The 14,752-nt window shown below is 38.5% G+C and overlaps 1 protein-coding gene across 3 annotated transcripts in view; it reads left to right on the forward strand.

Moving 5' to 3' along the window:
• The window catches only part of LOC104634098 (chondroitin sulfate proteoglycan 4-like), a 39,650-nt gene extending 25,325 nt beyond the window's left edge, over positions 1-14,325 (forward strand). For 2 of the 3 annotated variants that reach the window (XM_075740329.1, XM_075740330.1), the window contains 4 exons: positions 2,616-2,747; positions 6,771-6,943; positions 10,632-10,815; positions 11,239-14,325. In XM_075740329.1, coding sequence (XP_075596444.1) covers positions 2,616-2,747; positions 6,771-6,943; positions 10,632-10,815; positions 11,239-13,292 — 2,543 coding nt within the window. In that variant the 3' untranslated portion in view covers positions 13,293-14,325. The remainder of the gene's footprint in view (positions 1-2,615; positions 2,748-6,770; positions 6,944-10,631; positions 10,816-11,238) is intronic. The other variant, XM_075740331.1, reaches the window with a different exon arrangement.
• Positions 14,326-14,752: the final 427 nt, after the last annotated feature.

Below are 14,752 nucleotides of genomic sequence, written 5' to 3' on the forward strand. Positions count from 1 at the left end.
TGCACTGTCTTGCAGCGTGCATATGTGTTGCTGAAATTGCTTTACAGGCATCTGCTGGTGAGCTTTAAGTATCCTGCTCAAATAATTTGGTCAGGAAATGAAAGGTCAAGAACATGGCAAAAGTGAGACAAGCTATTTAAAATGTTCTGAGGGAGACTTTGGCGTGTAAAAACCCTTATGGTGGTAGGATGGTGGTAGTCTCAGTGTGAGGAAATGAATCCACTCTCTGCTCCAGAAAGGGCAAATACACATCTGTAGCCTTAGGAAGTGAATATTGATTAATAAAAATAAAAAGAAGAGCAAATTTAATTTTCCAGTGAGTGGGAGTGTGGGTTGTACAGTAAATTTGAAATGTGAAATTCCCCAGGTCATGTGTCAGCTCTTGCAGCTGCTCTGGCTCTGCCATCTACTCAGGCTCATGGCCTTTGGACATTTTGCTGCTTTTCCTTTCTCAGTCTGTGATTTTTCTTTCCTCTTTCATCTTGGACTGTTGCTAGAAGTGTACTCTTTACTCTCATCTTCTCACTCCCATCCTTGTCCCGAGGCCTTTCCTTATCTGGTTGCTGTCGTTTGGCTTTTTACCCCTTTTCTCTTCAGCTGATCTGTCCCTCATCTTCAGTCTTCTAGTGTGTGCTAGCTTCTTTGGTTCTTCCTGGGAAGTACTCCCGTTTCATGTTCTCCATAGCTGGGCATCTACTCTTCCTACTCACTCTAACCCTTTCCAAGGGGAAGAGCACCATCTTCTTGGCTGAGGCAGCTCTTCGATCCTCTGTCTGCTCCTCGTCGCAGCACAGATCTTTTACGTCTATACATGGCAATGACTCTCCATCTTCAGGGTCTTTTGTACTGCCAAAGAAAGTGCTACTGTACTTTGCTTTTATGCCTCTAACATTAGACTTAAAAAAATTTTCCCTTCATCTTTGCTTACTCTTGCGAGTTACATTATGCTGCTTGTTCTGTGCTGTGAGTTGCAAATCTCCCTCTTTGTTGTCATGTTTTCCCCTTAAATTTTGTGTTTGTTTCCTCTGTAATCCCCAATTGTTCTGTCACTAGCATAAATGCAGAACCAGAACATACCTTTCCTTTTCTTTATTCCTCTTTCAGTGTGAGAATTCCTTCCCTTTTCCACCCTCACTTCACTCCAGGATGCTCCCATCCTGCTTTCCCAATATGGGGGTCTGCCCTTAAGTCCTGCCAGTGTTTTCCTTAGGGCAGCACTGAATTCAGCTCTCTGTTGTTTCTGAAGTCTCTGTGTCTTTTCAGTGTAGTTTTTACAATCCTCTTTCTGGTGTCCTTTTTATCACCTCTGATCAGATATACCTTTAAAAATTAATGTCAATAAAATAATACCTGTTCCACCCAGCAGCACTTCAGGATTTAGTTCTGTTCCTGACTCTGCCAATGACAAAATGTCTTTTTCAATCGGGCAGTTGAGCTGCATTAGCCAAAAATACAAGTGAGGCTACGTAAGCCTTTTTTTCCCAACCTGAGGAAAATAGTGGACTCCTTAATGTGTTTTTTAAGTGCACAACTGCTTGTGCATTTTTATCAAGTGAAAACATCAGAGAATAAAAGCTTTTAAAACAAAACCAATATGACCTGATCTTCTAGAACTGCTTTGGTGCCTGGCTGGATATAAGAGCATTGCCTAGGGTAGTTGTTAACTATAATCTTAGAACCCACATTTGATTCTTCTGATATGTTAATTTATAGTTAGGCAAGGAGTGCTGATCTTTAAGTGAAAGTAGATGGCACCCTCTCACTTTCAGGATATATGTTCAGGTAGCAAGATCTCATGGCTAAATTGAGCAAAGCAAGCAGAAAAGCAACTGTTTGCAACAGTTAATGTTTCATTTTTTTCATTCTTTCTTTCTACCTAATTAAACAATATGGAGAGCCTCTGCTTAAAGCAAGATTTAGGAAGCTCTGTGGGCCTCAGTCAGTTCCAAGAGATGTATTTTTACAGGAATCCACTCAGACTCCTGGAGGTATTTTGCTGTCGCTTCTGCCAAAGTACATACAGGTCTTATGATTAAAAAAAAAAAAGTGCATTTATTATGAGTACATATAACCTCTAAAACAGTTTAAGCTGTGACAACATACACTCCTTAGCAAAGCTGAAGCGGAGCGAAGAGGCAAAGGAAATAACCTGAGAGTCCATTCAGTCCTTTAAATGTAAATCAAAGTGAAAGAACATTCCAGTTGTTTTTCTCCCCAAATTCCTTCTTTGCCAAAATGTGACTGCTTAAGTGCTTTGGTCCCACCTAATATCAAAGGAATGGGAAATTCAGGAGTCAGTTGCCTCCCCACGTTTGACCTGGTTTCAGCTCTAGCAGGGTTAGTGAAGAAAGAAGGGAAGGGGCGCTCTGCTAATTTACATCTAAGGGATGTCTGGCCTTCAGTGCAAGCAACAGCTAGTAGTTCTTCATTGGGAAGAACTATATAATTTATTTAATTCTAATTAAGATAGAAAGGTACTGATCAAAAATTGCTTCAGGATGACTTTGGATCTATTTCACTGTAGCCAAGAGCAAAAGGTGTCCAGTGTATGTTTGTATGTTTTGGATGACAAATAGAGTAATACAAGAATAAATTTACATTTTTGTTTTGTACAGGAGCAATGTCTGGAGGATTCAGCTTTCAGGTAACAGATGGATTGAACTTTGCACCTCGACAGATTTTTAGCATCACAGCTCAGATGCTAGTCATTAGCCTTGAAGTGAACAAAGGACTCGGAGTCTTTCCAGGTCTGTGTTTAAAGATTATCGTGATTTGACCCTCTTAAAAAAAATGTATAATATACGGTTATTTGTCAGATAGCTAGGTGGCTAAACTATAGTAAACTATACCTGGAACCATCTATCTGTCTGATTTTTAAAAGAACAGTTATGTTTTCTCAACATATTACTTTATTGTTTTATAAACAACTTTTAACTTTTTGATATGCGCATGTGCTTGGAGTCATGGAAATTGGCAGTGAAATACGTAAGCACGGTATGACAATAACACTGTCTGTCTGAGCTCTGAAGATTCCCCATTCAGATTTGTTTAAAAGCTCTATATTATATTCATATATTTAGAGGTGTCTTAGCTGTTTGTGATTTTACCTGGTAAAAGCAGAGTGAAGCTTCTGTCTGTAAGATTCTGAATAGCACACGTAAGCTTACCAGATTGCTAGTTTGCTTTCTTATGGTTTGAGCGGAGTTATGGAGAGCAGCACAGACTCACTGATGAATCAGAAGGACTGAAAACTTTGATTCATATCTGTGCATTTGGAACTAGTTGGATCGGCAGCTGTGTATTTGTTAAATGAAATCTACTGCTGCAGGAGTTGATGTGTTAAGACTCTCACCAGAGCCATTTACTGCTTTGCATTGGCAAGAGTAATCCCTCATTGAGTTAGTAATCTAACAATTGCAGGATTAAAGGAGAAATGAAGATCAGTCTTCTCTCAACATTGTCTTGCATCACACTTTTGTTTGTGCTACCTTCTTTTCACTCTGAACATGATCTGTACAGCCAGAGAGAGATTGAGAGTTGGTAAAGCACTATATGTGTTAAACTGTACCTTGATTTATTAATGTGATACAGAAGGGGAGCACTTTAGTTTCTTAAACTTCCTGAACATAAGCTGCATAAACAAAGGCTTGCAGCAAAAGCCACTTAAACACAGCAACAAAAAAATGAGATTGTAGCAGCATGATCTTCTAATTCAATTGATAGAAATTGGATTCACATAAATCCACTTACAAAGCTTATTAATCTGCGATTTTGGGTGTAAGGTTGCCTCAGGCACAGGGATTTACAAGAATTCTATCTTAAGCCAAAGGTAATTGTAGGAAAAGTATGCTTGATACTTCCATAGAAGGCAAAGTCTCTAGACTGTCTGTCAGTTCTCCACATGGCAAAAAGCAATATTTCTTTCAGCACTGCAGACTGTATTCATCTAAGCCTGCAGTTTTTCCTGAATTCTCGCTTACTTCGGGTTAGCAAAATTCCTTTTTGGTGTTAAAATTATTATTAGCTTTTCCACCTGTTCTCTTTATGATACTTTTTAAAGACATTCTGGAGCTGTATGGATTTCAGCTGTACTTGGTCATCATGAAATGACTACTAAAACAATGGTTCCAAATGGTTAACACACATAAAAACAATAGCCAGTGTCCTGTACATTTTGTAGCACTGCAAGAAAAGTTAATTTTCGGACAACTTCTCTCTAGGGAAGTAAAAACTGAATATAGTGTGAAGAATTTGCCATGTCTTCATAGCTATTCTCTCAAACATATTGTTCTGCAATTTTATAAGAGCATGTACTGCTGTCTTCTTTTGTGTTGGATATACCAGATTTGTTTATATAATTTATTAGGTTTTTTCTGTTCAACAGAAGCTTGTTTTATTCAGTGTGCTCAGTAAATTGACTGCTAGATATGAGTTTTTGCTTACGTATGCTAGATTTCTGCAATGTGAGGATTTGCTGTCTTCAGGGAAGCAATTTTTCAAAGAAGAAATGAGCTGAGTTGCTCTTTGAGAAGGAGATGCAGCCTGACTTGTAGGTATTCGGAAGTAGAGCTGTCTAAGCAGTCAGTAGCTGAGATGATTCATAATTGTTTCACAATGTTAAGCAGAATGCTTATGCCAAAGCACTTTCCAAATCTTAAATATAGACAGTAAAAATGGATACCAAAATTATTAGGTACCAGTAATGGCCTTAGGCTGTTACATTCTATTTATATGGATCAGCTTGTCTTACTTCACACCTTGTTGTGTGTCTTCCTCCCCTATCTTGGTTCTTTTCCCCTCTGTTTGGGTGGAGTTGGTTTTGCGATCTCTCTGCTCCCATGTTTGGGAGCAAGCAGACAGTGTTCTCACTTTTCTCAGTTCTCTTTCCTTCACCCAGTCTGTTGGCTGGCAAATAATGTTCCTCTCCCTGTTGAGGTGTCAGACCAGAGCAGAACTACGGCGGGTGCTGGAAAAGCTTCTCAAGTCTCAGGACAGAAGTGGGTGAAGGAGAAGGTTATGTTTGGGGGAGGATCCCATTTTACAGGAAAGTATGAGAGACTTTATTGCCTGTGGCCCTAGGCTGTATTTCAGCCTGTGCTGTCCAGTAAGTGACATCAAGTCTATTAGGAACAAACAGGGGCTTTGTGGCACACATCCTCTGTCCCCATGTCCCTGCACTGTGGTAGTGGGATAACCTGGTATGCTTATGAAAGATTGGACCAGTAACTTCCATCACTACAGCATGACCATGTTTGAGAGTTACTCTGTCTTAGTTTGTTAAGTCAGTGAGGCCTGATTTGCATAAGTAGGAGGTTGTTGAGAAATAACCGTGTTTGCAGATACATGTGGTGTGATTAACTGCGACTCTCAAGTTGTACATTCTGGACCACATCTGCTGTACGCATAACACAATGTCGTGCTTCCCTCTATGCCTGTCACACAAAAAAGGGAAAAGAAGAGAGAGGAAGGGGAGGGAGACTTCTTGAATTAAATATAATGTGGTAGAATTCTTCTAGAACTGAGGGACTGCTTTGCTTTTCAAAGCAGTATAGGGACAGAGAAGCATGCAAAGGTAAAAAGGGGAAAACAGGCAGAGCCAGACATCTCATTTCCTTATAACAACTCTGTTTCAAAGTTCACGTGGTTTGAACCAGGGCACAACTACATGTAAACAGACAGTATCCTGATGTTCCTAATGGCTTGCAAAATATCCCCATTCTTCAGTTTGCTTACCATATTTTTTCTTCTACATATTATAGCAGTAACATGCTATTTTGTGTTATTCCTGTATAAACATTATGCTTTATTGAAGATGGATTGATCATTCAGAGTTCAAGGATATATACCGCTAGTATCTGAAACTAGGTATTGATACCTGTAAAAGCTTGTTGCTCAAGAAAAAAAGAAAATGTAAAAATGGAAGCAGAAGTGGGGACAGAGGGAGTAGGATTATAGGAATGTATTGCTCTTCCAGAAGTATCATTAAAGATGAGATTTAGTTTGCTGAGTGTGTACCATGAAATAGTGCATCAAAAAGAAGCCAAATAAAACTTATTTTTTTCTTTTAGGAAATTACTAGGTTTGGTTTTGTTACAGCTATGTAAAAAATTGTCTTGGTTTGACTAAAGTTCTTTATAATCTTAAAGTCGGACAGTACTGGTTAGTGTGGTGCTATTTATTAAAAGGATTTTGTTACCCCTCAGTCTCCATCCGTCTTAATAATACATTATTTCAGTTCAGGCCATTATTTCTGTTGTGTGATGTTGTTCCTAATTTGTTTAATTATTTATTTTTAAATTTAATTTAATGAAAAATCATTTTTCATATCAATAAAGTGTGGTTCAAGCTTCTGGTAACAACTGATTTTGGTTTGTGTGTTCACTAGAAACTTCGCTGTGTTAAGGCTTCTCCCTGCCAAATCACCCTGCCTTCTGTGGGCACTGGGATTACCAAAAACATTAACAATGGTGACTTCAGCTGGAGTTTGAATTCAGTTCTAGACATGTAATACAGGAACAGATCTTCTTATACACGCTTTACTCCTTTGGGTTGTTTTTGCAGAAACTAGTATTTAGTGATTACATGTGCTGAAGACAACTGCACTTTTTTCATTTCTGTAAAACAAAGGCACATCCTACTAATCTCATAAAGCATTATTAAAATGCTAAGTAGAATATCTAGATGAGAGGGTGAGTTGTGCATACAAAACTTACCATTTGGGAAAAATTGCTGTTGCAAATCTGTGTTACTTATAATTGACATTTTTTTAGGTTCCAGGAAACCTATTTCACAACATGACTTGAAAGCTGTAACCAATGATGTGACCAGTGCAGGAAACAGAACTATAACTTTTATGATTGTAACTTCCCCAAAGCTTGGAAGGCTGATCAGAGTAAATTCTGATAATACCACTCAGGAAATCCTCAGTTTTACACAATCTATGGTAAGCATTTACTTTATAATAACTAGTTCAGGGGTAGATCGTTACTTCAAAGAGCATCTCAGTTGCTTGTTCTTTGTCTGAGCCATTTGTATCTGTTAAGTAACCAGGCATATGTGACCCATCAGTGCAGTCACCCAGATTTGCTGTGTCATTGAGTATCTGGCATCTAGTAACAAACGCAAGAAGAGCCTTTGTTCCCCTCTGCTTGGATACTAGCAGGGTCTTGGCAATTTCTACTGTTTTGCTTGTAACAGTATTTTTCAAGAAGAGCTGTTCTGGTGCCATTAACCAGCAGTCCAAGGTTGGAAGCCTTTAGTTTTTGGCAGAAGGAATAGCTTTTTTCTCTATGAAAAGCCCAAGTATCAGATTCATTTCAGCTGTATGCAGTCCTCATGGGTGTCCCCAAGAGGACTTTTATTGACTTGATTGGCTGTGATATTAAGTGTTTAAAGAATCTTAACTGTGATACAGGGTCTCATACTTGAATGACTAAAACGTGGCAGTTCATGTAACTTGATGGAAAACATTCCTTTGCAACTGAAATGACTTATGTCTGTGTGCAGAATCTGAATATAACTGTGTGCTCTGCATGTGGTGAGTTATTCTCAGAAAAATCTAAGTGGAGCAGATAAAAGGAGCTCAATGTCCTGACTTTGCTGGAGGAAAAATTAAGAGATAATTGGGTCTTAATCTACAGTAACAGATTTTAAAAGTGACTGTTTGATTTAGTGTATGAAGGAATGAGAAAATCTATTGGCCAGAAATTAAAACTTGAGCAATAAAACCTGGAAAAAGGTTGACATTTTTCTTAGTTATCATCAAACTTTGAAACAACCTGATCAAGGACTGTGATGGAATGAACCTCCACTTGAACTTTATAAAGCAAGATGAATGCAGAATGTTATTTTTAAAACTGTGTTCTAATCACATTACATTATTGGTGGTGTTGCAATAGTTCCTGAGTTTTGTCTTACATTAGCTGTGAGATGAGCTGTGTAATGACACTGTTCCATTCTATTCCTAAAGTGTGTGATTTTTATGAGCATTAGATGAAACAGTTAAGCATGTCAGACAGAAAATCTTTCAGCTAAGGTTTTGAAGTTTTACTCTTTTTGCCTATGGGTAGGATCTTCACATATGTTTATCAGACAGTGCCATGTCAGAACATGCCACTTATTCTGTATAGCTTTAGTTCTTATTAATGTATAGCTAACTTTCCTTCGAACTTCATAAACTCTGTAAGGATTTGAGCTGTAATAATGTGTATGCTTTTCTTCTCTGTCAGAGGTATTTTTATTGGCCATTATCACTTCAGACAAGTAGAGCTAAGTGACCTAGTGCAGGTAGAATTAAGGTATCCTAACCAACTTGCTATTTATTCTGGTAGAGAATGAGGTATAAGGGAGCGAACAGAGATCCTAAATAAACTTTCACTGTCCAGTGTGTTGTAGCCACTTGAAGTTAAATATCAGTGAGAAAATGACATTGATATTACAAACATTGTATGTTCTCCATGTATTCGAGAAAAATGCATTCAATTTCTGTTTGGTAATAAGAAGCTTGTAAATCTGGTTTGAATTGAAAGTATTTTGTGTTAGTTTAGTTCTTTGGGTTTTTATTGACTTCATTCTGTATTGTGGAACTTGAAATTTCACTTCCAAAAAGTACTGTGCAGCTAGCTTATAAAAATAGTTAGCACTTTTGCTATGGTGCTGAACTGTTCCCTGTGCACTGTAGTTTATTGCTTTGTTGCCAAAGGAAAAAAAAAAAGAAAAAAAGAATAAAAATCACTATTGCATTCCAAGAAATTTTTTCAAGTATAGTTGTTGTTCAGCCAATATAAGAATATTAATTGCACATTAAACACACTTGAATAACACAGTAGTTTTCCACATGATGTTTAGGTTTTTTCTCTGCCTGTACTTTCTATGGTGTCTTAAAAGTATTTTCATCTTGGAGCAAGCCACAATTTCTTCATTATATTAAAGCCATTACAGAGGTACACACAGAAATCCTCACCAATTCCATTCTCTTCTTAGCTGAGATATTAGCATGGGCTTGCAATTAAAAAAAAAAAAAAAGAAAAGATAACCCTAGGGAGATTGATACTAAACATTGTTGAATTTAAAGGATGCATATTGTGCCTGTTCTTGTTACAAAAATTTGCCCTCTCCAACTTGAAGTCCTAGTGGTATGCTTTGGAAAGTTATCCTGAACCAACATATCCTTTTATTGTCAATTTTGTTTTGTCTTATAATAGCCATTAAGAATTAAATCAGTATAGGGAAAACATAAACTTGGAGATGTGCATATAGGATTTTATCACATCAGTCTGAATTTTTTAGGCAATAAGATGGGATGGTTTTGAGGTTGCTGAGAAAACCAACCTTGAAAGCCCTGTTTCCCTAGTGATCTCAGTGGGGGCTGTTGCAGTAGTTTCTTGATTAGTGCGTTCTGTCGTCACAGCTCAGATTCTGTAGTGCTAAAGTGCTTCATCCGTGATAGCTGCAGAGGTTTTTTTGTTTCCTTTTTTCACACCTTTCAAGCATATGTGATAGGAATGTGTGCTAATGAGTTCTTCAGGGTGTTTGCAAGCTGTGTAGAGTGTGTTACAAATAGTAAACTTGGAACCGGCACCATCTCAGACAGGGATCTCTTTGGTAATTATAAACTAGCACATGCAAGTCAGGTCAGTAGTTGCCTGGGAATTTGCCAAGGATTTAATAGATATAGCTGTCTTCTCTCCAGGTCAGTGAATGAATTATCAAGTAGAATCTTCTGGATGAGATTTAGTAAGTGTTCTAGTCTTGTAGTTATTAGGTATCCTATTGTAGTTTCAATGTATTATGGTATTAGTGTTAAAGTTCAGGTGTAGTTCCAACTGATGAGAATCCTAGTCTGAAAATACTGCCGTTTGCTTTGGGGCCTAAAGAAATAAGTGGTTGTATCTTGTATAACTACGTGTTTCTTTGACGATTTAGTGCAGTATTCTGCTTTGAAGCTTCAGTCCTCATGATGGGACTGATAGGATTCTCTTGAGTATGATGATCTGCAAGGTCAGTGAAAGCAGGTGTAGGGCAAGCCAGGTTCCTTCCTGTCTTTTAGAAATCCCCTTCTTGCTGTGATGTGGAAATTTTCCACTAAGTAATCCCATCAGCTCTTTAGTTATAAATGAGAGTATATTTCAATGGGCATTGCACCTCCTTCTGGTTTCCATAGTCTCTTAGCAAGTATCTTCTGCTGTTCACCATGAAACACCTCATCAAAGTCCTTTTCAAGCCTTCAGTGTTTCACATGCGTTTTCAGGATAATTCCCTGCTGGTATCCTTATAAAGAAAAAACCCTAGACATATGATACAGTCCAGCTGAGCTCCTGTCACCATTACCATTGCTAGTTTGAGATAAGTTTCTCAATGCTTTCTGTCTCTGTTCTTCACATAAGGCCTTTCCTAAGTATTCATGCCCAATCATGTTTCACCTGCCTTCAAGTATGCTTGTCTGGCAACAGAGTCTGTCTTCAGAGAAAGAGGAATGCAAGATAATCTCTGTAAGTTACATACACACTGTGCATGGACTAAGGTACAAAGGCCTCTCTTGAACAGTGTTCTTAAGATTCTTTTTTTCTTTCTTTATATGAGTTTAAAATTATTCTCCTCTTATACCTATGGCTTTTATTTACCCTAAACAGGTGGATGAAGGTGTGATCATGTATGAGCACTTACATGCCGAATCACTTAGCTGGAGTGCTGAAGATCTCTTTACGTTTACTGTCTTATCTCCACCATCAGCTCTGGACCTCCAGGTGTTCCATATTGTCATTTCATATGAAATTACTAGGCATGATCGGAGCAGTCATCTTCTGGCAAATACAGGTAAAGATGCTGTACTGTTTGTGCTCCAGATTGTTTTGGATCTGTCAGGTTCCAATGAACAAATGTGAAAAAACCAAAGGCTACTTTCTTTTCAGTAACAAATGACCAGAATACTTTTGTCGCAGAGTGTAGTGTAGATAGTAGCTTGGAAAACTGCACCATTAAAACCAAGATTTACTACTATGTTTGATCCTTCTTACTGCTGTAGTGGGTATTCTCCATTTTGCTATGATGGTAGATAAAAAAAAATCTTGTCTTTTATATGTGACTATTTTAAAAATATATATTTACTCATGACATAATGCAAATCAAAGATATGATGAAGGAGAAATTTCTGAGCATCATCAGTGTTTGAGATCTAATTTCTGAAACATTGCAACTGTAAAATAGTCAATTTCTAAGATTCTCTTTTCTTTCCACTAGGTGCCATAGTCCAGGAAGGAGGTAGAGTATTAATCAACAAAACAAATTTAGATGCTTCAAATCTGTTGTTTAAGCTACCTGAGATGCAGCGCTCCATGTATGAAGTCTGGTATCAAGTTGTATCTTTACCCCAACATGGCATGATTGTTGTTGGAGAAAGAAACGTTACCAAAGAAAAACCTAACTTCTCCCAATACATACTGAACAAATTTGGAATTGTGTATGTACATGATAATTCTGAATCGCTTAATGACAATTTCACTTTTGTTGTTTGGTTAAACCTAAAAAGCAAGTCTGCAACAAAGCCCAATAGCGAAGTTTTAGAGGAGATATTTAATATCACTGTTGTTCCAGTGAATGACCAAGCTCCAGAATTGAAGACTAAAAGGCTGCACTTGAAAGTCCTGCAGGGAGATGTGTCAGTGCTGGGGTCAGAGAATCTGAAAGTTGAAGACCTAGATAACGCCCCAGCCGAGCTCAAGTACACCATTGTTAGCAACCCCAATAATGGTTATTTAGCAATGAAAAGTAATCTTAGTGTCTCTATAAAGGATTTCACACAAGCTGATGTCGACAGTGGTCAGGTTTGGTTTGTACAGGATGGAAGTTCATCTTCTGGGGTGTTTTATTTCAGCGTGACTGATGGTAAGCATCGCCCTTTATACAAGCTATTCAGTCTTGAAGTCATACCAATCACTCTTGTCCTGGTCAACCTTACCAATGTTGCACTTCCACAGGGCCAAACATCTGTCACTATTACTAACGTGCAGCTTTCAGCTGTTACAAATGGAAAAAGTACTAATGTCATGTATGAAATAACTGAGCCACTCAAATACGGGCACCTGATGATTGGAAATGAGCAGGTTACTAAATTTGAGCAGGCAGATTTATACTTGGGAAGGCTGTCTTACCACCTGACAAATCTCACTGCGTCCAAAGAAGTGCTGGAGTTCATGCTCTTCACTGCGGAAGGCAATCTGACAGGACAAGTGCTGAACATCACAGCGAAGCCTTTAGTACAAGTTACACATGACATGCAGATTTCAAATCAAGCAGCTTACAAGTTCAGAAGCAGTGACCTGGATGCTTCTGAGCTAGCTAATTTGACAAATAGTAATCCTAGATTTGAAGTGATAGTGCCTCCATCTCATGGAAGGATTGTAAAGAAAAGGTTTGTGAATGATGCAGTGTTCGAAGATACTCAGACATTCTCCCAGGCTGACATTGATAGTGGTGTTGTGCTTCTAGACATAGATACGAATATGACGGACCTTGATCTGTTAAATGACTCATTCACATTTATACTCAGTGCAAATGGTGTGCAACCTGCTGTTGGCTGTTTTCGGTATTCCATTGTGCCATACAGTCCTCCACTCATGCAGGGTTTTCCAACCGAAGTGCCTTCCATAACCAGCACTACCACTTTAAAGATTCACACTACCTCAAAGGATGGGGCACCAGCCTCCTCTCAGAATGAAAAGCCTACAGTAGCACCACAGAAGACCGGACCAACCATGTGGCCAGGGCAGAATCAATGGGGAAATGTACATGAGGAAGGTCCATTGCTAAATCTGGCAATGGGAACAAGTGGATCTGCAGTGACTAAGACCACAACCCAGGCTAATGCCAGGAGTGCCAGAGAGGAAGCAGGTGAAAGCAGCAACCCTTGGTACATCATCACACCACTGGTCCTGGTGTCTGTGCTACTCATTGTTGCTGTTATTTCTGTGTGCATTTTGTTAATGTGTCAGAAGAAAGAGAAGACAAAACCACTCGTCAAAAATCAGACAGATGCAGTCCTCAGTAGTCCAGATCCATGTCTGGAACGGAGCATGACTGTACCCGGCGTTACAGTGACTCCTCTGCTGAAGGGGGTTGAGAGAAGCACAGCATCAACGTTCACGGCAGTAAGACATGAACAGCTGCTTCCTGCAGTGGTTTCTCCAACTGTAGAACGGTCTCAGCAAAACAGCTGGTTAAACCTTGATCCTGAAATGATCCAGTACTGCCGAAAAACAAACCCAACTTTGAAGCGCAATCAATACTGGGTATAGTCATGACCAGTTTTGGTCATGCTAATTAATGTAGTATGGAAAAGAGACTATACATTGTTGACATATAATTTGTTCTTTAATACACTTATTTATTATAGATCAAATTATGCACTGTTTGTTAGATGAAATCCAAATACCTGTGAAATAATAATAATAGTAAAAATCTTATTGATTACAGTGGCAATAAAATAGGATTTCCAGTTGGTACTTCAGCAAAATTCCCACTTAATTCAGTGCAGAATTTGGTCCCATAGGTTTTGAGTATACCGTGTGTATGCCGTATTTTTTATTTCCCATGAATGTTCTATCATGGATTATATATTTTTAATTACTTTTTTTTTTTAAGAACCAAGTTTGCTATAAAGGTCTTGTATTCTTTCCTGAACCACCACTTCTGTTTGAAGAACTTTCAGCTCTTTTTTATAATTGCCAAGGTGCTAATCTCAGTAATGTCATTTTGACCCAAAGGCTGTTCAGAGGCCACTACTACAAAAACAAAGCTGTGATTATTTTGACAGGCATTTATCCGGGTTGCTGAACTGGAAATCTAGAATTCAAGTCAGCAACAATTGTACAGCAGTGACAATATATAAGGATTCTGGTAAAATTCTTACTGTGAGATGTTGTTTTTTCTTTTGTTTTTCTTTTTCCTCATGTGATACTGAACTCTAGCCTTTAATGTCTGCAGACTGGTAAAATGCATCCGTGACCTCTAATCCACATTGCAAAAACTGCGTATCTGCCAGTCAGCCTGTCTGCTGAATTATCTTTAAGCTTAGATTATGTCTGGAAGTGCATATCAAAATTTCCTGCTCCTGACAGGGGGCTAAATTCTGCCTTCACTGAAGCAAGCACAGCTCTTTCTGGAGGTGTTCAAGCAGATGACAGAATCAAGTCCTCTGCTGCAAACTATTGTGTCTAGTGGCGCTACTGACAGAAACAATCCTGCAAGGAAATAGGTATCCCCTTCTGAAGTTTCACAATTTATCCTTCATCTCCCAGAACACTGAACACATGTGCGTTACACACTATATGACAAAGGGAATATTTTTGTAGTTTTGGAAATCCAAGCTCAATAGTGATGTGATCTCCTGTTAAGGTTCAGTGTTTATTCCACTGAGGATAACAGCAAAATTCTTGTTGACTTTAGAGGACTAACTGACTTCAAGGGAATGGTTCTGTGGTCATAAACAGTCTCTTACTAACCGCTGAACTTCTAATCTGTTTTTGTATTTTTGTACTGTTACAGCTTCCAGTTAGCTTCTCTGTAAAAACACCGTGCCGAGTGTCAGGATGCAGTCTCAGCACTGCACTCAGTTAACACTGGAATAACATTTTTGTTTGAGCCTAAGTACTGCAGTTTTCTCTTTTATAGAACAGATGTACGGGCCTCAACATCCTTGGTGCTATTCATTTCACACTGCTTCATTGTGGATGATTTTTTTGTTGGTGTTATTGTT

The sequence above is a fragment of the Balearica regulorum genome, chromosome Z (assembly GCF_011004875.1).
Source record: "Balearica regulorum gibbericeps isolate bBalReg1 chromosome Z, bBalReg1.pri, whole genome shotgun sequence".
NCBI classification, from domain to species: Eukaryota; Metazoa; Chordata; class Aves; order Gruiformes; family Gruidae; genus Balearica; species Balearica regulorum.